At 43.3% G+C, this 27868-nt stretch overlaps 2 protein-coding genes across 2 annotated transcripts; both read right to left on the minus strand.

The window, feature by feature from the left end:
• Positions 1–404: 404 nt before the first annotated feature.
• On the minus strand, positions 405–1802 carry LOC308333698 (caspase recruitment domain-containing protein 8-like; the record flags this gene model as incomplete). The annotated part of the gene is made up of 1 exon (XM_080790153.1): positions 405–1802. One exon carries the CDS (start codon positions 1800–1802, stop codon positions 405–407), a length of 1398 nt encoding a protein of 465 aa, XP_080646279.1.
• Positions 1803–15663: 13861 nt separating this feature from the next.
• Positions 15664–27758, minus strand: LOC308333699 (rho GTPase-activating protein 30-like; the record flags this gene model as incomplete). Its single annotated transcript, XM_080790154.1, has 8 exons — positions 27733–27758; positions 26916–27142; positions 26482–26584; positions 25786–25930; positions 24543–24625; positions 24160–24267; positions 23443–23561; positions 15664–16112 (listed from the first exon to the last, which is right to left on the minus strand). The coding sequence occupies exons 2-8, from the start codon at positions 27004–27006 to the stop codon at positions 15664–15666; spliced, it is 1098 nt and encodes a 365-aa protein (XP_080646280.1). The 5' UTR covers positions 27007–27142; positions 27733–27758.
• Positions 27759–27868: the final 110 nt, after the last annotated feature.

Here is a 27868-nt window from a genome sequence, read left to right on the forward strand (position 1 = left end):
AAATTTCACACTTCCATGTGTATTTATGTAATTTTAGTGAATTTTTATTTGCCTTTACACAATTTCGCCAGAGACATATACCAAAAAAGGGGTTTTTGGGCCCCTGAAACCAAACGGGGCCGAGTTGGGAGTGGTCCCTTCATTTTGAGATGGCCCAAGGTATATGCTAACAGGAAATAATAGTGAAAAAAAGGTAGCAAAAATTGTTATGAGGGCTGGGTCTAGCTCCCGGACTATAGATACATATATCAGCAACATTATGATGTCACTGAGCATCATGAATGTACTGAAAGACCCGCCCACCTCAGACATCAGCAACATTAAGAAAATTACAAGAATATAATTGTCTGGATGAAATTCACCCGTGTTCAGTGTTCTAGGCCAGGTTAAGGAGCAGTCCAGTTCTACATCAACCCAAGATGTTTAGAGAGGCACTTGTCCAGATCACAGAGAAGCACTATCATTATAGAACTCACATCAGGTCCTTTGTGCCTCACTGTGTCGATGACAATACGTGCCTTGACATTTCTCCTCTGCTCCCCAGCGGCCGCCTCCCGCTCAGCTTCGGTTAACACCTCCTTGGCAAAGAGTCTGTCCAGGAGAACGTTGAGACTGGCGTCCGAAATGCTGTCGATGAAGCTATTCCGCACGGAATACAGTCTTTCTTCTGCCGCGAGACTCGGTGTGTGCTGAACACGTTGGCTCTGTTGTTTTCTCACAGCAGGAGCTGAAAAGTTCACGCAGCTTTCCCACGCACAGACAGAGGTGTCGCAGTCCCTTAGAAGCAGCCTGACCATCTTCATCCTTTTCTCTAAAGTCACTTGAAACGTTGAGATGTAATTGTGATAGCACGATTTGTCGACTTCAAAGCCTGCTCTGTGTGGTTCAATGACGACGGCATCATCCCGATGCGAGGTGGAGAGGGTATATTTCTTCTTTGGGATTAGTACGCAGGGAGGCTTTTCGATGTAAATCTCTTCTCCGTGCATCTCCTTCCTTTCCTTCTTCACGTCACTCAGCACCACATTGCTGGGTAGCAGCAGTACATTCAGCGTTGACATGGGGTCATCATCATGCTCAATCGGTGGTGTATAAAACAGTGACACCAGTGCCTGGATAGGCCTGGGCCCGAACAGCATCTCCATGATGATACCAAATAAAGACAACCCGGTTACATCTATGATAACATGAGTTTCTGTGACCACACGGGGTTTGATCAGCTCAACGCCGTCATCATCCACCACATGGACAACAGACAAGGACTTGCCTCCACCCGTGGAGAGGATCTCACAGTGTGGAAATTGCAACTGACACACGGACCCCTGAGGACCTTTGATGTCAAACAGTGGTCCTGCGGGCCTCTTGCTCAGCTGGGACAGAAGGCCCCGGTGCCACGGGACTGTCCCGTAAGTCACCTCTCCCTCTGTCTCCATCTTAAACCCCAGGCCGGTCACGCTGCATTGGAACAGTCCAGCGTGGGTGCAGTGGAACCTGTAGCGTTCCTTGTTTTCCACAAGAACGATGTCGGGTGTAAATGTCTGTGTATTGTCCAGTAGTAGTGTGACATCGTTTACACTGCGGGAGCGCTTTGCTCTGAAAGCGGTCTTGTTCTCTAGACGTGGGATTTGGCTCAGTGACGGTAAGCTGTGAGAACCAGGCAGGGAGACGGATTCTTCTATCCTCAAACCACTGAAGCATGAACTTAGCTCAGTTTCATCTTGGATGTCCAGATAGGACAGTGAATCTGTAACAGCATGAACTTCCAGAGAGGACAGTGACTCTGTAACAGGACATTCTTCCATCTCGCCATGCAAAGGCATCGTACCCTACAGAGAATATAGAGAAAGGGAAAATAAAATCAGTAATTAGACAAAGATGAACCCAAGACTTTTCCACAGCGTCAGCTCATACAGATGTAATATCCTTGCTAACTGACTGCTGGCTGAGTCCTGACTCTTTGGCCGATGTTATAACATGCGTTGCCAGTAGAGTTGTCAATTTCTGCCCGAACCCGACCCAACCCGACGTTTTCGGGCAGGGCCTAGCCTAAAATGTATGCCGATTGGTCGGGCCGTGCAGAGCCTTGGGTTCCGTGACTCAGGCAGCAGAGAACAGGCCCATCCCCGTCTGTCTGTCTGTCTGTCTGTCTGCACCTCAGCATTGAAGCCTAACCAATGAAGGATAATCAGTGACGTTACAAAATCACTTCAACATGTAGCCTAATAGCGGCCTGGTTGTCGGGATGACGTCACAAACATAACCTTTGGATATACGGTAATTCTGTCTCAGAGCTATAGCTCCGTGTTGGAGAGGCTTGTGAAAGTTTAGAGCTGCAAAGATAATTAAAAGACAGCACACAGTTTCACACATTTGTAATAAGTTATAAATCCGGGAAAAGTACATTCAAAGTGGAACAAACTGGGAAATTTTGCCGGTTAAAAGTCCTTATTCACACTAAAGTCACTCTTGGGAATGCTGTATGGGCCGAAACCGATTAATTGTATCTTTTCATTATATCAAATCTCTCCGGCTGTGTGAGATGGGCTGTTATGTACCTGGCCTAGGGGGTGCCAAGATACACAACAAAAAACAGGGGAGACGCAGTTGACCAAAGAAATAGAATTTATTAACTAAACAAAACTGTAAATTAAGGAACAAATCATGATGGAACCGATGAAGTGTGGAGATCAGTAGTCAGTGGTGTAGTGCGTGTATGCATGAGTGAAATGTATGTGTGTGCGTGTTGTATGGATTAACATAAATGTTGAGAAGTGTGCATGGTGGAGTGCAGGAGGCAAATGAAAAGAACAGATCTGTGGAAGGACTGGGGAAGCAGGCATTTATAGGGCGTCGACACCCGGGCCCAGGTGCGAGCCACTTAGGCTGAACATCATGTCTAGCTCTGCTCCCCAATCCTATTGGATACAAAGAACAGAGGTTACTATAGGGCAAACCGTAAACACAACATATACCTAAACCAGACAACTATAGAGTAATATACATATAACACAATATAGGGAACCGTCAAACCCCCCCCATAAAGACGGGGTCCCAAAGGGAACACCGGCACCCACTACTTGAATTAGCTTTAAAATAGATCCAATACTAACATTAGCATTAAGAGTGCTCCTACCATGGCCAACCCCCCTTGTTAACAGTCTCCACCCCAGCAACTGATATCATGAAGCATTTAAGGGATGAAATGTCAAAAACAAAGATGAACCACAGAGAAGACCCATAATAACATTAGTACTCAAAGACCGGAATGGCCTCAGTAAAACTCAAGAATGGCCTGTCTACCTGTGGGGCTGCCAGAATAAAACTGTTTGTTTCTTACGTTTCTTTCGTTTCCTACCACGTTTAGGTGTAGAAATCCTGTCATTTTTATCAGAGATCTGCTTTACCACAGTGTGTGGACCAGATACGTCTGCCCGAAAAGTGGCCGCTTCCCTCGTTACCATGGGAACGGACGTCACCATTGCTGGTGGCTGAAGCCCCGCCCACACCTGAGCACCAACCAGGTCGTTACCCAGGATTAGAGTCACTCCCGGAATCGGCAGTGCTGGGCGCACGGCAAGCTTTGCTTCTCCCTGAAAAAGTTCACATTTAAGCACCACTTTATGCAAAGGAACCATCAAAACATTCATGTCCATGCCCCGAACAGGCACCTTGTCACCCGTGTCAGAAACATGGTTTAACGGAAGAATACCAGTTTGAATAAATGAATTAAAAGCCCCCGTATCCCTTAGAATAGTTACAGGTACTTCTTTTCCCCCTTGCACCAAAGACACAGACCCCTGCCTGATAAATGGATGGTAAGATCTCAGTGCTGCAAACTCTGTATCCTTATTTGGACCGAAATTAGGTGAAACACAAATGGACACCGGATTAACTGGAGCGGCAACGCCAGCCCCTTTTGGTTGCGAACGACCTGCCCTCAAAGATTCAGTCCTGGGGTTTAACCTGAAACACTCAGATTTCCAGTGGCCACGCCTATGACAGTAATTGCAAACCTTGTCTTCCTCATGCATATTACCGTTAGTGTCATTTTCAACAGGACGAGGTTTATCATAACGGCCATGAGACTCGCCACCGCCAGGCATAAACTCTCCACGGTCCCGGTGCGTCAGGACATAATCATCAGCGAGTGCTGCCGCAGCCGATGCGTTGCGCGCCTTCTGCTCACTGATATAAGTCGCCACTCGAGCAGGAACAGAATTCTTAAACTGCTCCAAAATCATCAAATCACATAGCTCGTCAAAATCAGTTACCTCCGCGGCGTTGCACCAGCGGGTAAAACTAGTAGTCAAATCACGTGCAAATTCCAAATGACTCTGCTTGTCATGTTTCTTCCAAAACCTGAAGCGCTGTCGATATGCCTCGGGGACACACTCGTACGACTTTAGCACCGCGGTCTTAACAAGACCATAATTCTGGCTGTCAGCAACAGTCATAGCTGAAAAAACCTCTTGCGCCCTGCCTGTCAAGACACAATGCAACATCAACGTGCGCGCCGAGTCAGGCCATCTACGCACGTCGGCCACCCGCTCAAACATGGCAAAAAATGCCTCAGGATCACGTTCAGAAAACTTGGGCACCAGACGTAGATTTCCACTGATATCAAAACCCCCTGCGGACTCTGCAGGTTCTGTAGTAGATACTTGTGCAGCAACTGAAATCTTACCATCCCTTATTAGGTCCAGCCTGTTCTGCTCTACTTGCCATTTAACCTGTTCAGCATCATGTTTCATTTTCTCAATTGTATATTGCGCCTCAGCGGCGTCAGCCATTATTTTAGCCTGCAACAACATCAATTCTTTCTGCTGTTCAAAAGTCAAGCCTGTCCCTGACATCATTCCTGGCGTAGGCACCGCCGATGCGGCGTTTAACGGAGGAGGAGACACCTCCCCTGGCTCGTCAAACTCCTCTTTATTAAGCAAATGGTGCCTTAAAACCACTGCTATGGATTCCTTTGTCTTCTTATCGTTTGAATCAAGTTTAATTCTATAATGATCTGCTATTTTAACTAGTTGGTCTTTGGTGCATTGCATCAACAGTTCCTCAGACGGATCTGCCATAAATGCCTCTAGCGTAACCATCCTGGCTATGTGCGCTCAGAAAGTCCCCCAGCTGGTTAAAACACAAAACAAAATGTACAAGTGCCCCTCTAGACTATGTAATCCCAAGCTAAACTCCACCCGTCTTCATGCCGGTTTGCGGAAGGTATTTATGCACTGAAGGCCACCGCAAAGGCCTAGCTGATACCGAAAGGCAGGGAGGGCAACCAGAAACTGCCGACCCGCATGCACCCCTCAGCTGTGCCCCCGAGACGACCGTGCGTACACACAGCCGCTACAGCCGCACCTTGCACATAAACCCCGGCCTAGACCCAGCGAGCTACTTTCTATACCCAGAAGCTAAACGCACCTACCAGAGACACTTGTAACCATACAAAAGACAAAACCAGCAAGGCAAACTTTGTTTTTGTTGTTTTTTAACTTTAGCAGCACAAATTCCAGGAAAAAACCTCCCCACTAGCACAAACTTAATCAAATTGCAAAATACCCAAATGTCTTAACAAATTCAAATAATCAAACAAATCAACTGCATCTCCCAAAGTCCAAGTACCCAAGCGTGTACGCTGAAGTAAACATCGCTTTGTACTCACCGGACTGTAGTGTCGACCACATGGACAAGGAAATGGTTCCCAAATGATTTCACTCAATTCACAAAAGCGCAGAACAAAAGGCAGAAGGGCGAGTCACTTGACTCTCCAAACTTCCTGCACAACTATTCAAAATTCAAGCGGACAGAGCCCCCATTTTGTTATGTACCTGGCCTAGGGGGTGCCAAGATACACAACAAAAAACAGGGGAGACGCAGTTGACCAAAAAAATAGAATTTATTAACTAAACAAAACTGTAAATTAAGGAACAAATCATGATGGAACCGATGAAGTGTGGAGATCAGTAGTCAGTGGTGTAGTGCGTGTATGCATGAGTGAAATGTATGTGTGTGCGTGTTGTATGGATTAACATAAATGTTGAGAAGTGTGCATGGTGGAGTGCAGGAGGCAAATGAAAAGAACAGATCTGTGGAAGGACTGGGGAAGCAGGCATTTATAGGGCGTCGACACCCGGGCCCAGGTGCGAGCCACTTAGGCTGAACATCATGTCTAGCTCTGCTCCCCAATCCTATTGGATACAAAGAACAGAGGTTACTATAGGGCAAACCGTAAACAAAACATATACCTAAACCAGACAACTATAGAGTAATATACATATAACACAATATAGGGAACCGTCACAGGGGTCCATTGCTGTTGCTGTATGGTTTCCTTCAGAACACGTTCAGATCTCATTGTCCTTACATTGTCCTTACTCTACCAAGATGGCAGCGGCTCTGATCAGTGAACCAATATTCTCCAGCGCTTGCTCCATGCGTGCCCGCCCCTCTAGACCAGAAAGCACGCTGGCTGGGCCAGGCTACCCGCCCCTCTAGACCAGAAAGCACGCTGGCTGGGCCAGGCTACCCGCCCCTCTAGACCAGAAAGCACGCTGGCTTGGCCAGGCTACCCGCCCCTCTAGACCAGAAAGCACGCTGGCTGGGCCAGGTCTCTCACTGGGCGTGCGACACTCTGAGTCGAGATTATTGCTCAGACCACACACACTTTGAACTGCGATAGCGGGCAAATCATGCAACGTATTTCGAATTCCGTCTGAACCACGACAAAGTCGATGGCCTCGTGTGCGGTTTGAGGTTTAAATCGTGTTTCTACGTAACAGTATGCCAGAGCAATGTGGCTCCAAAGTAACGTGTCGTTTTCTGTATTTACCCGCGTTTCCCCATTGACTTTGAATGGGGATTTTTCGCGTCGTTTATTGTGAATTACATCGGCACGGTAACGCGAATCGTAAAGAAAAGCACAAGAACACCATTCCCAGCCGAGCCCGCCCCTCTAGACCAGAAAGCACGTTTCGATGTATATATTGTGGGGCTTTGGTAAACCGTGCGGCCGGCCATAGACGTCAAAGTTTCGTGTCTTGAGGACGATTACGATTAAGTATGTGTTGCTGATTTCAACCTGTGTTTCTGCCATTGCATGGCAGGCACCCAGAATTATAATCATATGTATGGTAATGTGATAAATGTAATAATAATAATAACTAGAACTGCACTCTGCCGAGTGCATACTTGCTTGTTGCACACTAGTAGGCCATAAATGGCCAACTAGTGCGCAAGCAGAGCGCGCAAGTACTTTCGACCGCTGTAAACTGTCAAATCTCAGTATATCTGTAAGTAAGTTTGAAATGTATAATTATTAGGTGTAACTATTTGCTACCTACCTACTTTATGCATATAAACACCTAGTATTATTAAGTCTGGTTCAAGTTTCTATCTATATAAGAAATACAGTTTTATCGATGTAGATATATTCTGGATCCCTTTTTAGTTTTTTAAAGAAAAATAAATCATTGATATGTGATGAAAAAAAGGTATATAAACTGAATTAAATATGTTATACAGTATAATTATTCTGTAAATGTGGAATCTCAATATCTCTATGAAGGAACGTTTGAAATGTCTAATTATTAGGTGTAACTATTTGCTAGTATTATTAAATATGGTTCATTGAGAGCTAGTCATACATATACACACCACTTACTCTGGTCCCAGCAGATCAGGCACAATTTGCTATTTTATTTTGTACTGATTATGTGTATAGTATACGTATGACAAGCTCTAAATGAAGTCGTAAGACATACGTATACATAATATACATATACTATATAGAGTATGTAGTTGTAATTTGATTAGCAGTATACTGTGGTTACTTTGTGCCAAAACGTGACAGCCGTCAACCATTTGATGGGTATGCAAGAAATGGTTTGCTGGGACCAGATTACACAAATGACCATTTTTTTATGTCATCATTGAGAGCTAGTCATACATATACACACCACGTACTATGGTCCCAGCAGATCAGGCACAATGCTATTTTATTTTTACTGATTATGTGTATAGTATACGTATGACTAGCTCTAAATGATGACGTAAGACATATGGTCATTTGTGTAGTCTGGTCCCAGCAAACCAGGCACAGATTTGCTGTTTTTTTTGCATACCCATCAAATAGTTGACGGCTGTCACGTTGAAGAGACCGGGCGAAATTATTACTTGCGCGCTCTGCTTGCGCAAGTAATTATTATAACAATAATCATATGTATGGTAATGTGTGTGACTGATGTCAAAGTAAATCCTCATCTCTCACCAGTTGGGGAGGAGCTACAGTAGTGATGTCAGCTCCTGAAGAGGATGCTATTGGCTGGGGAGGAGCTTCAGTTGTGACATCAGCTCCTGAAGAGGACGCTATTGGCTGGGGAGGAGCTACAGTAGTGACATCAGCTCCTGAAGAGGACGCTATTGGCTGGGGAGGAGCTTCAGTTGGAAAATCAGGTGTTGAAGAGGACGCGATTGGCTGAGGAGGAGCTACAGTCGTGACATCAGCTCCTGAAGAGGACGCTATTGGTCCAGGATGCATCTTCAGCCAATCGGAAACCTTGTTGTAGGGTGACCTTCCTGCCTCAGATGGCGTTCCACCAATCACTGGAACACAAGACAGCAAGACATTTACATGGCGTTCCACCAATCACTGGATTTACGCTGCAAGCTGTACATCTGTAGCCTGCATGGTAGAACCACTCCCCCTGCTGGACAGCAACAGCTGTACATCTGCTATTTTAAAAAGTGATTTTTGAATAATAATAATTTAGTTTTATTTATTTTGTACTAATCATCTCTTGCGGGCACAAAAAGAAGGTCTGATGGGGGTCCACTGCCAAATATATATATATGATGCTGGGGGTCCTTGGCAGACGAAGAAAATGATATATCACCCATTCTTGAGATAAGGGACAAAACCTTTTTCAAACTGGATTTTTTTTTTTTTTAAGATACATTCAAATCAAATAGATGTATTTGTAGACACAGGTCTCAACTACCAATCTTGAGAAGGAACAGGTTTTTCGCATAACATTTCTTTCTAAAATGGGACATTTATGCACTTAATACCTGATTCATGTCAACTCCGTCAGACACACTAAAATCCCTTTTAATTGAATTTTATCATTTCAACAATAATATAAAGTCCTCAGTTATCTTATAATGGCTTTCAGTAATCAAGTTAAGTAATACAAATCTTTTAATATTATTTTGTTCCAATATCACACTATTATGAAATATCCAATTTCTCAAAACCGTCATTTCAACCTTTATTTTCAATATTATAACATGAAAACCATGTAAAAAAAAAAAAAAATCATCATTACGTATCATTTCAGTTGGTGTTTCAATACATAAGCACAAAAGATTTGACAGCAAATTTTCTATTTCTTTGGAAATTAACAAAAACATCACGGGACGAACGTCTGACGGAGTTGACGAACATCTGACGGAGTTGACAAGTTTAACTGATTTAGGTTCTAGACCACCTAGGATCTTGATTCTGGTGACTAATCCCACATTTTCAAGGATGAGGAATACAGTGGTACTATTTAGATTTGCCCTGTGAACATGGCAGCCATTTTTCAAAATGGCCGCCAACTTTCTGTTATTTCCCAATAACTCAAGTTCTACACCACCTAGGATCTTGATTCTGGTGACTAATCATACATTTTCAAGGATGTGGGATACATTGGTACTATTTAGATTTGTCCTGTGACCATGGTAGACATTTTTCAAAATGGCCGCCAACTTTCTGTTATTTCCCAATAACTCAAGTTCTACACCACCTAGGATCTTGATTCTGGTGAGTAATCATACATTTTCAAGGGTGAGGAATACAGTTGTACTATTTAGATTTATCCTGTGACCATGGATGGTTTCATTTTCAAAAATGGTGGACCTGCTATTATTTTACCAATTTACTCAGGGAATATTATCAGAATAATATAAAATCTGTGAATACATTTCTTACCAAGAATTTTCTTCACCAATGTTTGTAAAGGTGTCTACTAACATATCCCACATTGGTTTCTATTTGACCACCCTAGGGGCATGTTTGACAGCTGCTGAAAGTTGGGTATCATCAACAACCAATATAAGGCTAAATGTTCTAAATTTCATTATGCTTTAAGTAGCATGTGGCATGTCAAACTAGGGGCTTTTCATGATTCTGGATCCATTCCAAGCATTAGTTTTGCACAAAAAACACTACGTTGGCTAAAAACGGCCATAGCCATCATCACAGATGTGATGAGGTCAGCACATGTCGGCACCTTTGGGCAAGTGGCTATGGCCAAACTAGGGGGTCTATGGCCAAACTAGGGGTCAAACTCCTTGGGCTAAATTCGGTGAGGTGAACAGTGAGCAGTGAACAGTGAGGGAAAGACTGAAGACAGAAGATTTGGCTTCAGGACCATCAGGCAGGATGTGCAGACACTGAAGGCATCAGTGTCTTTCTCTGTGTCCCCAGCATGTCAACCAAAGCAATGTTACCAAATCAAAGGAGCCTTCACCTCATGTCACCTGGGGCTGGGTGAGCAATCGTATCCTGTATCTAAACTCACAACTAAATACAGACACTTGGCCAGACTGCCGTTTGAAAGGGTCAAACCCCTCATCCTGATTGGGGAAGACCACCCCACCTAATCACACCAACCGAAGAAGTGAGGTTGGGGCCTCCAGGTGGGCCAGCAGCCATCTGCACAAGACTGGGCTGGACCCTGCAGGAAAGCAATCTCCAGCCAAGACAATGTAAGTTGACTATAACAGAGCCCCAGAACACAGAGCTCAGGAGAAGGATGGAGAAACACTGGCAGGAGGCCACCAAGATACAATGCCCCAGAGACCCAGAGTGTGCCACCACTGGCAGTAAGGAGATCAACTGCTGCAGCAAAGATGTCATGAAAGGCAAGTCTCCACCAAAAAAAACCCTGAACCTAATCGGGGTGTCAAGAGACCAAAGTTTCTCCCCCACAGTTCCCTGCAGTGGCCAGTGAAGTCAAACTGTGCATCTGTACCTGAAAGGGGCAAGTCAAAGGCCAGAAAGCCCACCTCCTTTTAATGTCCTGTCAGTAGAAACTCAACCTGCACCTGAAATAAGCCCTTACCTCTCCCAGAGAAAGTTCATCCTTGAAAATGTAATGATTAGTCGCCAGAATCAAGATCCTTGGTGGTCTAAAACTTGAGTTATTGGTAAAATAACAGCAGGTGGCGGCCATTTTGAAAAAAAAAACGGCTGCTATGGTCACAGGACAAATCTAAATATTACCAATGTACCCCACATCCTTGAAAATGTATGATTAGTCACCAGAATCAAGATCCTAGGTGGTGTAGAACTTGAGTTATTGTAAAATAACAGCAGGTGGCGGCCATTTTGAAAAATGGCTGCCATGGTCACAGGGAAAGTCTAAATTGTACCACTGTATCCCTCATCCTTGAAAATGAGGTCTTAGTCACCAGAATCAAGATCCTAGGTGGTGTAGAACTTGAGTTATTGTAAAATAACATCAGGTGGCGGCTCTTTTGTAATATGGCTGCCATGGTCACCACGAGACAAATCTGTGATGGCCCCATAGCCAAAAATGTTCCTTAAGGCATGCTCTAACTGTGTGCCAAATTAGAATACTGCCCATTATTCAAAAACAATAATTTTATTGTTTTAGGAACACTTTTGTCAACTCCGTCAGATACACGTCAACTCCGTCAGACACAAAATCTGACGGAGTTGACGTCTGACGGAGTTGACAAAATGGCATTTGTTTTCATCTTAACCCTCTTTAGTACAATGTAGCCATTTTGTTTTTGCTTAATTTTGTTAGCTAAACCTAACCCCTAAACTAAAATAATAAACATTATTTTGGAATTCTTAACAAAGATCATAATAATGTCCTGACGGAGTTGACATGTAAAAGCTGTGACCACATTGTTATCAACATTGTTTGTTTAAAATATCAAACAATTGAATGCTTGTCAGACCAGGTACTCCACTGTTGCAACAAATATAAATGGGACTTGGAAAAGGAGTCTTCAGGCTAAATCTGTCGACAATATTTTCTGATTAATTTAAGACTTTTAAAAAAACCTGACGGAGTTGACGGAGACGTGGGACGAACATTTGATATGAGATATTTAATAGAAAATATAAATTAAAATTAACTGTGTATATTATTTGCTATGTTGTTGACAATCTACTTTAATTTAGTATGTATATTTATGTGATTGTGACAGTATTAGACACTCTTTTGGCAGTTTGAAATTGTGGCCACTTGCTGGGGACAGGCTAAATACAGGCCTTTTTGGGTACAGGGCCTGCTTTTAACTAATTCAGATGGAATATGAAAACAATTATAATGAAATTAAGGGCATAATAATACACAACTGTATTACACTTAACTTTGCAAGTGCTTTTATTTTTATGAATTAATTTATTTTTTACATAAAATAAGGCTCTTATGTGTGGGACATGTTTTTTCCACTTTTGTCCCTCATCTCAAGAATGAGTGATATAGAAGGCATTTGTAGAATGGGCCTCAGGTCTTAACACATCAGTTTAGCGATGGCCTTTTATCTCTGATCCTAATCCCAGATTGAAAACAAGCTTTATTTACGTCCGATTCTGAATGCGGTTAAAGATAAAATCATGCCTCGGGTGATCCACAAATCTGCGATCTTCCCGCGATATAGGATTGCTTTTGCGTGAGCTAACGTCTGGTAACTTCCTACTGGAATGGACATTGATTGAGTGTTTTTATCAGTTTGCAGAACGGGTACATTCCACATGAATGCACAACTCAATACAAAGACTGTTAACTGTGGACGACACACTGATAAAGCATTTACACTTGTTTACAAGTTACAACAGGGTCCACCATGTTCAATTCATCAGAAGACACACATCTCCCTTAGAGATAGGGCGAGAAGTTCAGTCACGCGAGGGAGACTCGGAGTAGAGTCGCCGCTCCTTCGCCTGGAAAGGAGCCAGCTTAGGGTGGTTCGGGGCATCTGGTTAGGATGCCTCTCGGGCGTCTCCCCTATAGGGAGGTCCTCGATTAGTAGTGGGACGAGGTTAGTAGATCAAATGATATTGATACTCACTGCTTGGAGGACTGAGGTCCATGCTGGTTCTGCTTGGAGTACTGAGGTCCATGCTGGTTCTCCTTGGAGGACTGAGGTCCATGCTGGTTCTTCTTGGATCTTCTGGCTCCATCACCACAGACGCCACCATCATGTCAATCATCTCCTGCTCTCTCCACATCCATTGATCTTCTCGTGTTTTCCAGTCTTCTTCTGTCAATCTTTGCTTTCCTTTCCGTCTCTGAAACATCTTCTTCATTAATTAAACTCTGTCAGAGGCCTGGCTCATGCTGTCGTATCCTGAAGATGGCGCTATTGATCCAGGACGCGAGGACGAAGCCATGTCAGTGAACCAGCTGCCGTGTCCTGAAGAGGACGCTATTGATCCACGACGGGAGGATGAAATCTTGTCAGGTGACCAGCCGTGTAAACTTCCTGTCTCAGACAGCGTTGCAACACTCACTGGAACGCAACGAGACAATGATGAAAATACAAGAACATAAAACTACAACTAAGCTTTATTATAACCATTAATATTAACCCATTTTGGGCGGGAACCCCTTTTGGTGTTTTAAGCATTATGTTATGCTTTAGCTGTTGAAAAATAGCAGATCTACAAGCTCATAGCTCAAGCTTGTAGGTCTGCTATTTCTGAAAAATCGTGAAAATGTGGCGCAACTCAAATCTTTGCTTCTGGAGTGTGTCTCTGGAACAACATATTTTCAGACAGGGGTCGGCAGCCAAATACATATATATCTTTTGGGGGGGTCCTTGACATGAAAATGATTAAGAACGACTGACATAGAAACATCTGGTTTTTCAGAAAACTGTCAGGATTTAGAAGACATTAGAATCGTTCCCAGGTCAAAATGGGTTAAGATAATATCGTTGCTGTCAGTAAGAAAACTCCAAAATGTTCATTTTTCAGGAAATTAAAAATATACATTTTAAAGGAAATTTAAAAAAAATACATATTTTTTAAACGATGCAATACTGCCTCATCAAAGTTGGTATTGTGACTTTATATGTTGTCAATTACTTGCATGAGAGGGGGAGAGGTGGTGGAGTTAGCTGCTTTATAGCAGACAGTTTGAGAGGGGGAGAGGTGGTGGAGTTAGCTGTTTTATAGCAGACAGTTTGAGAGGGGGAGAGGTGGTGAGTTAGCTGCTCTAGCAGACAGTTTGAGAAGGAGATAGGTGGTGGAGTTAGCTGTTTTAACAGACACTTTTAGAGGGGAGAGGTGGTGGAGTTAGCTGCCTTAGCAGACAGTTTGAGAAGGAGAGAGGTGGATGGAGTTAGCTGCTTTAGCAGACAGTTTGAGAGGGGGAGAGGTGGTGGAGTTAGCTGCCTTAGCAGACAGTTTGAGAGGGGGAGAGGTGGTGGAGTTAGTTGCTTTAGCAGACAGTTTGAGAGGAGGAGCGGTGGTGGAGTTAGCTGCTTTAGCAGACAGTTTGAGAGGGGGAGAGGTGGTGGAGTTAGCTGTTACAGTAGAGTTTGAGAGGGGAGAAGTGGTGGAGTTAGCTGCTTTAGCAGACAGTTTGAGAGGGGGAGAGGTGGTGGAGTTAGCTGTTTTAGCAGACATTTTGAGAGGGGGAGAGGTGATGGAGTTAGCTGCCTTAGCAGACAGTTTGAGAAGGAGAGAGGTGGATGGAGTTAGCTGCTTTAGCAGACAGTTTGAGAGGGGGAGAGGTGGTGGAGTTAGCTGCTTTAGCAGACAGTTTGAGAAGGAGATAGGTGGTGGAGTTAGCTGCTTTATAGCAGACAGTTTGAGAGGGGGGAGGTGGTGGAGTTGGCTGCTTTAGCAGACAGTTTGAGAAGGAGATAAATGGTGGAGTTAGCTGTTTTAACAGACAGTTTTAGAGGGGGAGAGGTGGTGGAGTTAGCTGCCTTAGCAGACAGTTTGAGAGGGGGAGAGGTGGTGGTGTTAGCTGTTTTATCAGTTTGAGAGGGGGAGAGGTGGTGGAGTTAGCTGTTACAGCAGACAGTTTGAGAGGGGGAGAGGTGATGGAGTTAGCTGCCTTAGCAGACAGTTTGAGAAGGAGAGAGGTGGATGGAGTTAGCTGCTTTAGCAGACAGTTTGAGAGGGGGAGAGGTGGTGGAGTTAGCTGCTTTAGCAGACAGTTTGAGAAGGAGATAGGTGGTGGAGTTAGCTGCTTTATAGCAGACAGTTTGAGAGGGGGGAGGTGGTGGAGTTGGCTGCTTTAGCAGACAGTTTGCGAAGGAGATAAATGGTGGAGTTAGCTGTTTTAACAGACAGTTTTAGAGGGGGAGAGGTGGATGGAGTTAGCTGCTTTAGCAGAAAGTTTGAGAGGGGGAGAGGTGGTGGAGTTAGCTGCCTTAGCAGACAGTTTGAGAGGGGGAGAGGTGGTGGAGTTAGCTGTTTTATCAGACAGTTTGAGAGGGGGAGAGGTGGTGGAGTTAGCTGCTTTATAGCAGACAGTTTGAGAGGGGGAGAGGTGGTGGAGTTAGCTGCTTATAGCAGACAGTTTGAGAGGGAGATAGGTGGATGGAGTTAGCTGCTTTAACAGACAAAAACCTCAAAAATTGAGTTATGAGGTTTCCTCCAGACATCTGGACTGACGTCTGTTAGCAGATCCATTCTACTGACTGATACTCACTATCTTCCATGCTGGTCCATCTACTACCAGCCGACGGGGTTGCATCTTCTGGCTCCGTCATCACGAACCTCAGCATCCTCTCCCTCATCTCCTGCTCTCTCTTCTTCCATTCTTCTGGCAGGGTTGGATCTGCTGGCTCCGTCGCCACGAACCTCAGCATCCTCTCTCTCATCCTCTCTCTCGTCGCTCCTTCTCTCTTCTTCCATTTATCTTCTCGTCGGTTCCATTCTTCTACTGTTAATGTCTTATTTATTTTCAGTCTTTCAAACAGCGTCTTCGGTCTTGTCTCATGGGTTGGATCTTCTGGCTCCGTCACCACGAAGCTCAGCATCCTCACTCTCATCGCTTCTTCTCTCTTCTTCCATTCTTCTTCTCGTCCCACCATGTCTTCTGTTTTCTCCATCAGCTGTGTTACCTCTGAATACAAAAATAGACGAAACACACCATTAACAGCAGATATACAAGCCACTAAAGTCTCTTCTTTTTCAAGTCATGATTGATTGATTGGTTTATTAAGTTTGCAGAATTACAGTTCATTTCAAGTACAACTCAATACAACTGTTAACTGTGAGTGTACGGCACCATAAGGCATTACACTTGTTTACAATAGGGCCCACCATTTTCAATTCATCAAAACAATTAGACGTACGAATATACACAACTATATGGTCAAAACAGGAAATCATCATAGAGGAGGTGAAAAGGGAAAAGAAACATATAGTGAGGGGAAAAATGGGTGGGTGGGGGGCCAGTTTCTAATTGCAGCCGTTCGTAGGTGCCCTTTGAGGGCGGTTTTGAAGGAGTCAAGGGATTTGCATGTCTTAATGACTGTTGGTAGGGCATTCCACATTTTGGTGGCAGAAAATGAAATGCCATGGCGACCCACTGTGGTCAAACCTCGCCAGTACACTCAATGTCACTTCCGTTATGATGTAAGGTCAGAAACGACTCTTTGCAATGGCAAATTAATGCACTTTAGCTTTTATCAATGTTAGCACTTAGCATCTCTAGTTCCCATTGATGTTAGACAGAAATGAACAATGTTATCTCAACAATGTGTTTATATTCAAGTGTATGGAATATGCATTCAACAGGGTACTGTAGATGTGCGCAAGCGCGAAGAGCGAATACCCATTTTTTTTCTCATGCATTTTCTTTTACATTTTTTTTTCATTATTTAAAACATTACAATTATGCATGAGTTAAAAGAAAGTATTTCATACATTCATTCATTAGCAACTAAATTGGCGAATCAATTCATATCAAATTCACGTAATAATATTAAGACAATGACTATTTCTTGAACGTAATTCAAAACATGTCACATTACATTTCATTTCAAACACATTTTACATAATGAAGCACACAGCACAAGTGAAACATCTTGTCATATTTGAAAAAAATAATGTTTAAAAAAAGAATCCACATTTTTTCAAAACATTTCAGCAGTTTTTAGGACTCCCTGTCACGAGTTGGCAGCCTCCCTGAAAAATCACAACGTCCGATGCGCCCGTGACCTTTTTTGTCATTCTGTACAGCGAAAAAACTAAACTCACAACACAATACAATCAGGTAAAGAAAACTCACCAAAAACCCGATTACACAATCTAAAAATGACCACTCATCAGACATAGTGGTTAGTGGAAGATCTTCGTTGTCTAGAAAAGGCGTGGTTATCATAACATTGTCCAAAGCTTTCAAGTCAACTCTTGTGTTTTTCATATAAATGTGTGTTTCTGGGTTACGTTGCAGCAAACGTAAGTAACCGTTTGATATACCAATAATTGTGTTTGTCACATCCCCCTAATGACATGTCATTGCAGGAATGTAATAAAGTCTTTGTATTTACAGAGGGAAAAACTTCTAAAGTTTCTGAGTAAAAGAAATACGAAGAAGGTGTATGAAAAATTGAAAGACGGAAATGAAGATTTCTACACAAATGTCTTGATGCCGGAGGTAAGTCAATTTTGAAAATATGACTTTGGAAAAGGTAATGTGCTCCAAGATATAATATATTATAATACTGTGATGATAACTGTAATTAATAAAATATAGGTAACTTAACTATAGCTCGAATGAGTAAACATTATAACAAGAGTAGAATGGAGATTTTTAATGTAATATGAAACATCCAAATATCCAAACATGATGACTCTACGTGATCTTTTCGTTTGTTTTAATAAAGGTTACCTTGCTGTGGCTACAAAAAAATGGAAACTAACAGATTTCGCACAGAATCAATTCTTATGAAAGGATCAATGTAAGTATTACCCTGCATTACACAGAACTGGGGTTAGTAGAAATGGATACTATTGTATGTATGAGATTCCTGACGCTGGCAATACGAATGACTGGAAATGGAAAATGTTAGAATAATTTTCTTTGATTAAGTGATTAGCTCTAAAAGTTAATGCAATAATTGCATGTGCAATTGGTTTCAAATAATTAAAAATATTTTTTATTTTTTATTTTAGATCAGCAGTTCACATACATATATATATGAATATCCGGTGTATATATGAATACACCGGATGGAACTAAATCAAGCTTGCCAAAGGTAAATAAGACATGTTAGACCAATACATCTAGGTTAAGATCACGTGTGTCTAAGGTGATTGATGAATATGGCACTGAAAAATAATGTGTTTTTAAAATGTGCTGTTGCACTGTAATGTGTTGGTTTTTTCGTTGCGATGTACTGTAATGCTTTAATATGGACTTTACAAAAACGAACATTGTAGAACAATTCTTAAAAAAGATTTAAAACGTTTAGGGGATTCACACACTCTGCAGTGGGTTGCAAACACACAAATATTTTGATATCAACAGAAAATGTATTAATGTTTGTTATCCTATATGTCCTTACAGCCTGGTGAGACTAGCACGGCGGAATCTTCAGACTCCTCTACAGAATCGTCTGACTAAAATAAAAATAACAGAAAATGATTGGAAAATGACATGGAACTGACTGAAAAAAAAAAACTAAAATGGACGGTCATTGTATATGTAAAGCAAAAGAAGACTGATTACGCAAAAATAAATATACATTCCTAAACGTCAACTTGTCCTGATTTTAAACTTGAGTCATTTGTCATGTTTGAACATTTGTGTATTTTACATTAATTTATTCTCACATAAACTATAACTGTATAATTCATCATAGAAAATATATGAATAAATATTAACACAATTTTGCCTTGACATTTAGTCTAAATTAACTTTAAGAGCATTTGATTTTTAAAATGCTGTTATACAAATTAAATGCATCATGATTAAATAAATGACAATTTGAATTGAATGTCAATAAATCCATTACAATGAAAATGATGAGTGAGGAAGTGCAACAAGCTAACCCCCACGTCGAAAAAAGTAGATAAATGACAGTTACAATTTGGGGGTCCCTGGGGGTCCCCGGGGGTTCCCCCAACCTTGAGACCCCCAAAGACGCCCCCGGGGGGGCGACACTATTCAAATGAGACCACCCCCGTCCAAAACGGTAGAGAAATGACAGAGTTACCATTTGGGGGTCCCTGGGATCCCCGGGGGGGTCCCCCAACTTTGAGACCCTCAAGGATGCCCCCGGGGGGGCGACACGATTCAAATGAGACCACCCCCGTCCAAAACGGTAGAGAAATGACAGAGTTACCATTTGGGGGTCCCTGGGGGTCCCCCAACTTTGAGACCCCCAAGGATGCCCCCGGGGGGGCGACACGATTCAAATGAGACCACCCCCGTCCAAAACGGTTGAGAAAGGACAGAGTTACCATTTGGGGGTCCCTGGGGGTCCCCGGGGGGTCCCCCAACTTTGAGACCCCCAAGGATGCCCCCGGGGGGGCGACACGATTCAAATGAGACCACCCCCGTCCAAAACGGTTGAAAAATGACAGAGTTACCATTTGGGGGTCCCTGGGGGTCCCCGGGGGGTCCCCCAACTTTGAGACCCCCAAGGATGCCCCCGGGGGGGCGACACGATTCAAATGAGACCACCCCCGTCCAAAACGGTTGAAAAATGACAGAGTTACCATTTGGGGGTCCCTGGGGGCCCCCCCCCCCAAAAAAACCGGCCGACCTATCCACGGACCGGCCGACCTATCAAACGACCGGCCGGCCGGCCGACCCGCTGGCCGGCCGGCCGGTAAAAAAAAAAAAAAAAAAGATTCTGCCCTTCCTGTGCTGAGAGGCAGAAGCACCTTGAAGAAGGAGGATTCATTTTAGCGCTTGTGCTGCTGCCATTGTTGAGTTGGGTTGATGCAGATGATCTTGAAGATTGTGCTGATGATCCAACAGTCAGCCTTCTTGATGACTTTGAGTGAGTGGAGGATGACTTTGTTTCCTCATTGACTTGCTTCCATACCTGTGATGTCTCCATTATGTTGACTGGATAGGGCTGGTGAAGATGAGTGTACGTCACTCGCAGAGTGCTAATGATTGCACTAGCCACTCAAAGGGGTGACTGGCTCTCTAGCCAATGTCCAATAGCTGGTTGTGGTCCCTCGCAGAGCGCAATGTTTTTACTGTGCTGTTTCACCCAACGTGACTCTGTGTCCTAATTGGGCTCCACAGCCAGCTAAACTCTCTCCCATAAGTCTCCTCCAAGGAACAGGCAAATGTGTTGTACATGGACCGGATTTATTATAGAAAAGTGTAAAAACATTTTGCCACTCAAAGGGCTAGAAACCAGCAGATGGCCTTGGATGGAACTTCAGAAAACACAAACATGTTGCTGTGTTGCAAACATGTAGAAAATGGGCGAACCAGGCAGAAACACAGGTTGAAATCCGAAACCAATACTTAACTAGAAACAAAATTTCAAGAAATTTTACTGGGTGCCTGAAGCTTGCCAAGTCTGTGCAGCATTTGAGCCACGGACCACCATTTGATGACATTTAGCCTCTCAGAAGGGTCCATTTGGTTACATGTGAGCCAGGTCTCCCCATTGACTTTCAAAGGGGTATTTTGTCTTAGTTCATTGCGCATTATGTTGCCACCAACAGCACTCAGTGAGACTCAGTGAGAGAACGTATGTCCGAACTCATTCAGGCAGTTTCTTCTGTCCATACATAAAGTAGTTAAAGTACTTGGCAGGGCTAGACAAAAATGTTTTGGCCCTTGGATTTCAATTCCTTGAAAAAATAAGATTGTGTTTGGCTCTGGCTGAGAAGAGGGGACAATAAGGTTTAATAATATTGATAATAATAATAATTATCTTAAGCATAAGGGCTTAAGCAATTAAGCCATTACAGCTTGTTCCTCTTGATGGTCTACGTCCATGTACCAAAGTTTGAGGCTGTAGCATGTTGTAAACAATAGTTAGAGCTGTGTAAAGGCCAGCCAATAGGAAGACAGAGGGGCGGGGCTTAAGCAATTAAACATTTACAGCGTGCTCCTATTGGTGGTCCAAGTCCATGGAGCAAGTTTCAAGACTGTAGCATGTTGCAAACAAAAGTTATAGCTGTTTAAAGGCCAGCCAATAGGAATACAGAGGGGCGGGGCTTAAGCAATTAAGCCATTACAGCTTGTTCCTCTTGATGGTATACGTCCATGTACCAAAGTTTGAGGCTGTAGAATGTTGTAAACAATAGTTAGAGCTGTGTAAAGGCCAGCCAATAGGACGACAGAGGGGCGGGGCTTAAGCAATTAAACATTTACAGCGTGCTCCTATTGGTGGTCCAAGTCCATGGAGCAAGTTTCAAGACTGTAGCATGTTGCAAACAAAAGTTATAGCTGTTTAAAGGCCAGCCAATAGGAATACAGAGGGGCGGGGCTTAAGCAATTAAGCCATTACAGCTTGTTCCTCTTGATGGTCTACAACATGTTGTAAACAATAGTTAGAGCTGTGTAAAGGCCAGCCAATAGGAAGACAGAGGGGCGGGGCTTAAGCAATTAAACATTTTCAGCGTGCTCCTATTGGTGGTCCAAGTCCATGGAGCAAGTTTCAAGACTGTAGCATGTTGCAAACAAAAGTTATAGCTGTTTAAAGGCCAGCCAATAGGAATACAGAGGGGCGGGGCTTAAGCAATTAAGCCATCACAGCTTGTTCCTCTTGATGGTCTACGTCCATGTACCAAAGTTTGAGGCTGTAGCATGTTGTAAACAATAGTTAGAGCTGTGTAAAGGCCAGCCAATAGGAAGACAGAGGGGCGGGGCTTAAGCAATTAAACATTTACAGCGTGCTCCTATTGGTGGTCCAAGTCCATGGAGCAAGTTTCAAGACTGTAGCATGCTGCAAGCAAAAGTTAGAGCTGTGTAAAGGCCAGCCAATAGGAAGAGAGGGTTTGTGTGTTGGTGTGTGTGTGTGTGTGTGTGTGTGTGTGTGTGTGTGTGTGTGTGTGTGTGTCCATTTGGTTTCGCTCAGGGGGGCGGCCCGGTTCCGGCGAGCCACCCCGCATCTGAAACGGTTGAGAAATGACAGAGTTACGGGTTTCCCCGATTTTCTCTATTGACTTTCAATGTGTGTGTGTGTGCGTGCACATGTGTGCATGTGCGTGCATGTGCGTTCGTGTGTGCGCGTGTTTGAGGGGTGGTCAACTTGACCTTGAATCATTAACAAAGTATCAATTTCACCTGAGCTTGGGGCAGGGCTAGTCTATGCGAATGCAAACACTTGAAAGTCAATGAGAAAATTGTTAAGACATACGGTCCGAACAAATTGCTATAGCGCAAAAAGTAAAAGTCGAATGCGATTTTTGTTTTCGCCGTGAGTGACCTGAGACATTGAGGTACGCCGTGTGCGATCGTGGTATTAGTACGATAAAAAACGTGGTTATAAGAGCGAGTTAAGAAATTGTGTTTGTGATGAAAAAATTGCTGACTCATTCAGGCAGTCTTATGACACATTATGATGGTACACCTGTCGCTTTCAGGGCTGTAGTTCACGTACCGTATGAATCTGGGCTGTGGTTGTGACATTGGGTGAAAGAGGACGAGTGTGGCTACAGAATTACCGAAACCCATGCGTGTAAAGTTAATATTTTGGCCGTGAGGACGATTTGTTCGGAGAATTTCGCTACAGTTTTCACACTGGCCTCTCACTCTGACCCGCTCTCTCTCTGGGCGTGCGACACTCTAAGTCGAGATTTTTGCTCAGACCACACACACTTTGAACTGCGATAGCGGGCAAACCGTGCAACGTATTCGAATTCCGTCTGAACCACGACAAAGACGATTGCCTCGTGTGCTGTTTGACGTTTAAATCGTGTTTCTACGTAACAGTATGCCAGAGTAATGTGGCTCCAAAGTAACGTGTCATTTTCTGTTTTTACCCGCGTTTCCCCATTGACTTTGCATGGGGCATTTTTCGCGTCGTTTATTGCGAATTACGTCGGCACGGTAACTCGAAACGGAAAGAAAAGCACAAGCACACCATTCCCGGCCGAGCCGCACGTCTCGATGTATATATTGCGGGGCTTTGGTAAACCGTGCGGCCGGCCATAGCGGTCAAAGTTTCGTGTCTTGATTATTATTACGATTAAGTATTGGTTTCGGATTTCAACCTGTGTTTCTGCCATTGCATGGCAGGCACCCATGGCAGGCACCCACCCACATTGTGTGTGTGTGTGTGTGTGTGTGTGTGTGTGTGTGTGTGTGTGAGTGTGTGTGTGTGTGTGTGTGTGTGTGTGTGTGTGTGTGTGTGAGTGTGTGTGAGTGAGTGAGTGAGTGAGTGAGTGAGTGAGTGAGTGAGTGAGTGAGTGAGTGAGTGAGTGAGTGAGTGAGAGAGTGAGAGAGTGACAGAATGAGGATGAATTACCTTGTTCAGGGAACAGCTGTGACATGTGGGTGAGTATAAACTCGACCACAATAGACTGGACCCTCACCTCCATGAAGGCTGCTGTACCATTGAACCTAGATGTCTCAATGTCCTTGGACCTTCATGTAAGTGACAAAAGTGAAATCCTCCACTTATATGACAGTTTACATAGCATGACAGGTGTGAAAGTGAAGAGGATACACGGGCATCTTGCTCAAGGATGCTTCAAGATACACTGTAAGATTTAGACTGTCAATTTAAAGTTAGACTCCATAAATCTGTCCTGTAAAAGAGAGGTCTCCTTTGAGACCAACCTATACAATAAAGAAGCCAGTCCATTTAGTGTCCAATCCGGCGTGCCATGATCTGCCATCTACTTCAAATTGTTCTGACATTCTATATATTGATCTGACCTCATCAAACCCTGTACACTCAAGGCACGCTCCATATATGGCCAGTACAGAATTCATTCCATATGTTGATCTGACACCCCATGCCAAAGCACCAGTGCTCGCACAGCAGTCTGCTGTCACCCAGGCAGATGCGTGCACGCCACCTCGCCCTTTAGGCGTCTTACTGGTATTAACAAACTCTACTATACAGATTGGTTAAAATAATGTTTTATTCTTTAAAATGTAGCATTAATTCCGAAAGGGACATTTATGCTCTCAGAGTTAACACAGACCTTTACCCAACATATAACAGACATGAACCCACCTGAGCAGATTAGGGGCCCAGACAATGGCTATGTTCCTGGCATGCATGTTGGTCTCTAAGGAATGAGAAGCCATCTTGACGAGGTGACACATCAGAAACTCCAGCGTCCTGAAAGAAACCAGGTATAGGGATGCTTTTAATTAAACGAATAAATAAAAATGGAAACAGTCCAAATGAAAGGACTGACTGAATGGAGTTCAGAGGATTGTAGATTGGATATTTTTGATAGATAGATTAGTGTAGTGAGGGGGCTTAGTATAGAGTCCTGAGTGACTCCGGTCGGTTAAATAATAATATTATAGGGTTTAAGTGATTATTTAGATTTATTTAGCACTATTTAGATTTCAATTCTCATTAATGTACTCTCAGGATTTGGTCATTACCTGTAATGGGGTGGTGGGAGCTCTTTAAGCACATCTTTGATTTTTACCAGACGTTCTTCCTCCAGCTGAATGGCCACAGCCTCCTGTAGTAACAAAAGCATGCATGTGGGGTTTAGGAAACCAGGCTAAAGGCCTGTAGTAACAATACCATGCAATGCATGCATGTGGGGTTTTTAGGTAAACAAGGCTAAAGGCCCAGCTTGCACACACTCTTTATTGGTCAATCAGTTTTTAACACATGCCATAATAAAACAAGAGTTCAAAGTGAGCTTTTCTTGTGAAAAAGTATTTGGGCAAGTGGCTTCTAAAAGCCCTGCTGAGTGGCAGCCCTTATAGGCCATGCTGCCAGCCACTATGTTGGCCAGTTGAATGGGTCACCAAATCCATAGGGTTCATCCTGCAATATGCCTTTTACATTATGACACATGGCCTGGGCTAGTTTAGCTAGTTTAATTCAGCATGACAGTGTGTCGCGCTCACACGCTGTCGCGGGTTCAAGTCCTGATCCTGACGAACTTTGCTGTTTGTCTTCTCCCCCATGTCTCTCCCTGTTTCCTGTCTACTACTATACCTACTGTACATCTATCGAAAAAACAAAACCCAAAAAAAACCATTTATATATTTAAAAAAAAGGATTAGGAGATATCTTGTGTGCAAAGTTGACATTTTGGCCTGAAGGTGGTACTAGAAGAAAAGCACAAGAGTTAGAGTTCTACCTCCAGGGAGTTTAATAGAGTTAGAGTTAGAGTTAGAGTTAGAGTTAGAGTTAGAGTTAGAGTTAGAGTTAGAGTTCTACCTCCAGGGAGTTTAATTGCAATATATAGCCGTTAATAATTTGAGATATCTGGACATTTTGGCCTGAGGGTGGTAGGCTACTAGTGGAAAGCCCATGGGGGGTTCATTCTTGCTGGCACATTAAGTTTCATGGAAATCTGCCCAGATGCTGTAAATGCAATTTAGATTTTTTTTAAACTTCAATAACTTTAAGTCCTAGGCCTATATTCTTAGTCATATACAACAAACAGCAGAACATAGACAATATAGACATAGACAATCTGCAAGCTCACAACACATGTGTGATGTGACTGTGAGCTGTTTTGGAAAATCTTCAAAGTGTCTCTTTTTAAAATATGTTCACCTATGAAATGTCCATAATAGGGTACCAAGTAGAAAGTGGTTAACTTTGCTGTGACTTTGATGACATGGCCACTGTCTCTGAGAAAAGATGGAAAGAGTTACTCACAGCAAACTTGTCATAGAGCTGATATGTGAGCAGGGGGTTGGGCAGCTCTCTGAAGTATGCCTTGCACAGAGAACTAACACAGTGTATGTCCTGCAGGTACAGCTCCTTGTAGAGATCTGGGCTCGCTTCACTGTCAAACTCACTCCTGGACAGGCAGAAAAGCTTATGGTTAAAAATGCACATGCATGCACTCATTCGCTCGCACGCACACACACACACACACACACACACACACACACACACACACACACACACACACACACACACACACACACACACACACAGGCAAACAAATAAATACAATAATTTGTCATCATACAGTAGCTAGGCTATAGCTCTGTCGGACAGAAACCTCATATGTCCAAAACTGTTACTTTTCATAATTAAAACTCAAACGTAGTTTTGTGTGACACTGTAGTATGATGAAGTGAGGCATTAATTTATGTGTGTGTGTGTGTGTGTGTGTGTGTGTGTGTGTGTGTGTGTGTGTGTGTGTGTGTTGGGGGGGGGGGGGGTAAGAAGTTTCCGCCCAACAGCAATAACATATAGCAAGTAGCAACATAGGTTTTTTAGAAAGCTGTTTTAGAAGACATTTGTAGAATGGGCCTCATAATGGGTTTTGTAGTAATACTACAGTTGCACACACACACACACACACACACACACACACACACACACACACACACAGTATTTCACCTTAATTTCTGTATGTTGGATGACACCCCAGACAACCTATATATTCCATCCACAATTCCATGCTCTTCAATAAACTCACAGCAGCTCTGCAGAACCGGTGGAACTAAGGAAGAATAAGCCAAATGCAGTTTGGTTATTGACTAAAACAACTAGTATACTATTGTAACTATTACCGAGACCTTTACTCAAAAATTGTACAACTAGTGTGGACAATTTAGAGGATGTAATCATTTATATCTCCTATGATTTAATAATAATAATAATAATAATAATATATAACATTCACATTGGATGATTATCTATATTCCCAAGAATGGATTAGATTATTATTTGTTTGAATGTTTATAATTTAATGATATTGTCAGAGACAGACCGGACCAGTCGACCAGAACAGAATGTACAGTATCATTATGGAATGCAAGTCCTTGACTTACTCTCTTGACCGCAAGCAGTCAGATGCTCCACCAGATCACAACCAAACACCACCTTCTCCTTGTTCGCCACTTTTCTCCGGACTCTCCGCATCTTCTTCCCTTCGACAGAGCACAGCTCACATCCAGACTGGCCTGTTCTGTTCAGAAGTGGTGCTTGTTTGTTTGTTGGATGTATTATGTGTAGTGCAGTGTCAGGGCATACTGCCACTTGTGTCTTGCAGACAACCCTGCGAGGTTGAATAAAGAAGTTAAGTTCACGTGTACCAATGTCAGAACACACTCAGCAGTCCAAAATGAAACTGTGCTACTGAATCCACCGCATAACTGTCACTCTACACTTCCCCCCCCATGTCCTCGTTTTATTTTCAATAATCAGGCCACACCCTTACTCTTAGTTCTCATATTTTACTGGAGTAATTATTGAATCTTATCAACTCTGAACTCAGTCATTGCCGTGTTTGCTTCTGAACTGGTGGTACCTCACACACCTCAGCTCAGGCCTTGTGCCTGTAGTGTGGAGCCCATAAGCTACTGTTGCTCACTTGTCTTGCTTGCCTGCCTGTCACGGCCATTGTAGGTTTTCTGACAGTATAGCGGAAGTAAAGTATTCTCTCTACGCCTGTGACTCCAAGCCTAGAAAATACAGTCTCATCTGTTGGAGGTACAGCCTAACCCCACCTATCCATCTCTCTAACACCTGCATCCACATCCCTCAGTCCACCATCCCTCGTTCTCTACCTCATGTTAGTGACAAGGTTCAACATGGAAATATAAGAACAATTAGCTTTTAAATGAAAGAGAATGCGAATGTTCCTACCTTCACTCTGAGCACGGGGACACAAGTAGCAGCAGAAAATGGTGACGCAAGAAAACCACTAAACTTCCCCTGTTGACTTCCTGAGTGTCTCTCTTGCTGTTTTCTCTTTTTCTGTGTGGCTCATATTGCTGCATGC

Source organism: Protomyctophum bolini (assembly GCF_963924005.1).
Source record: "Protomyctophum bolini genome assembly, chromosome: 18".
NCBI lineage: Eukaryota > Metazoa > Chordata > Actinopteri > Myctophiformes > Myctophidae > Protomyctophum > Protomyctophum bolini.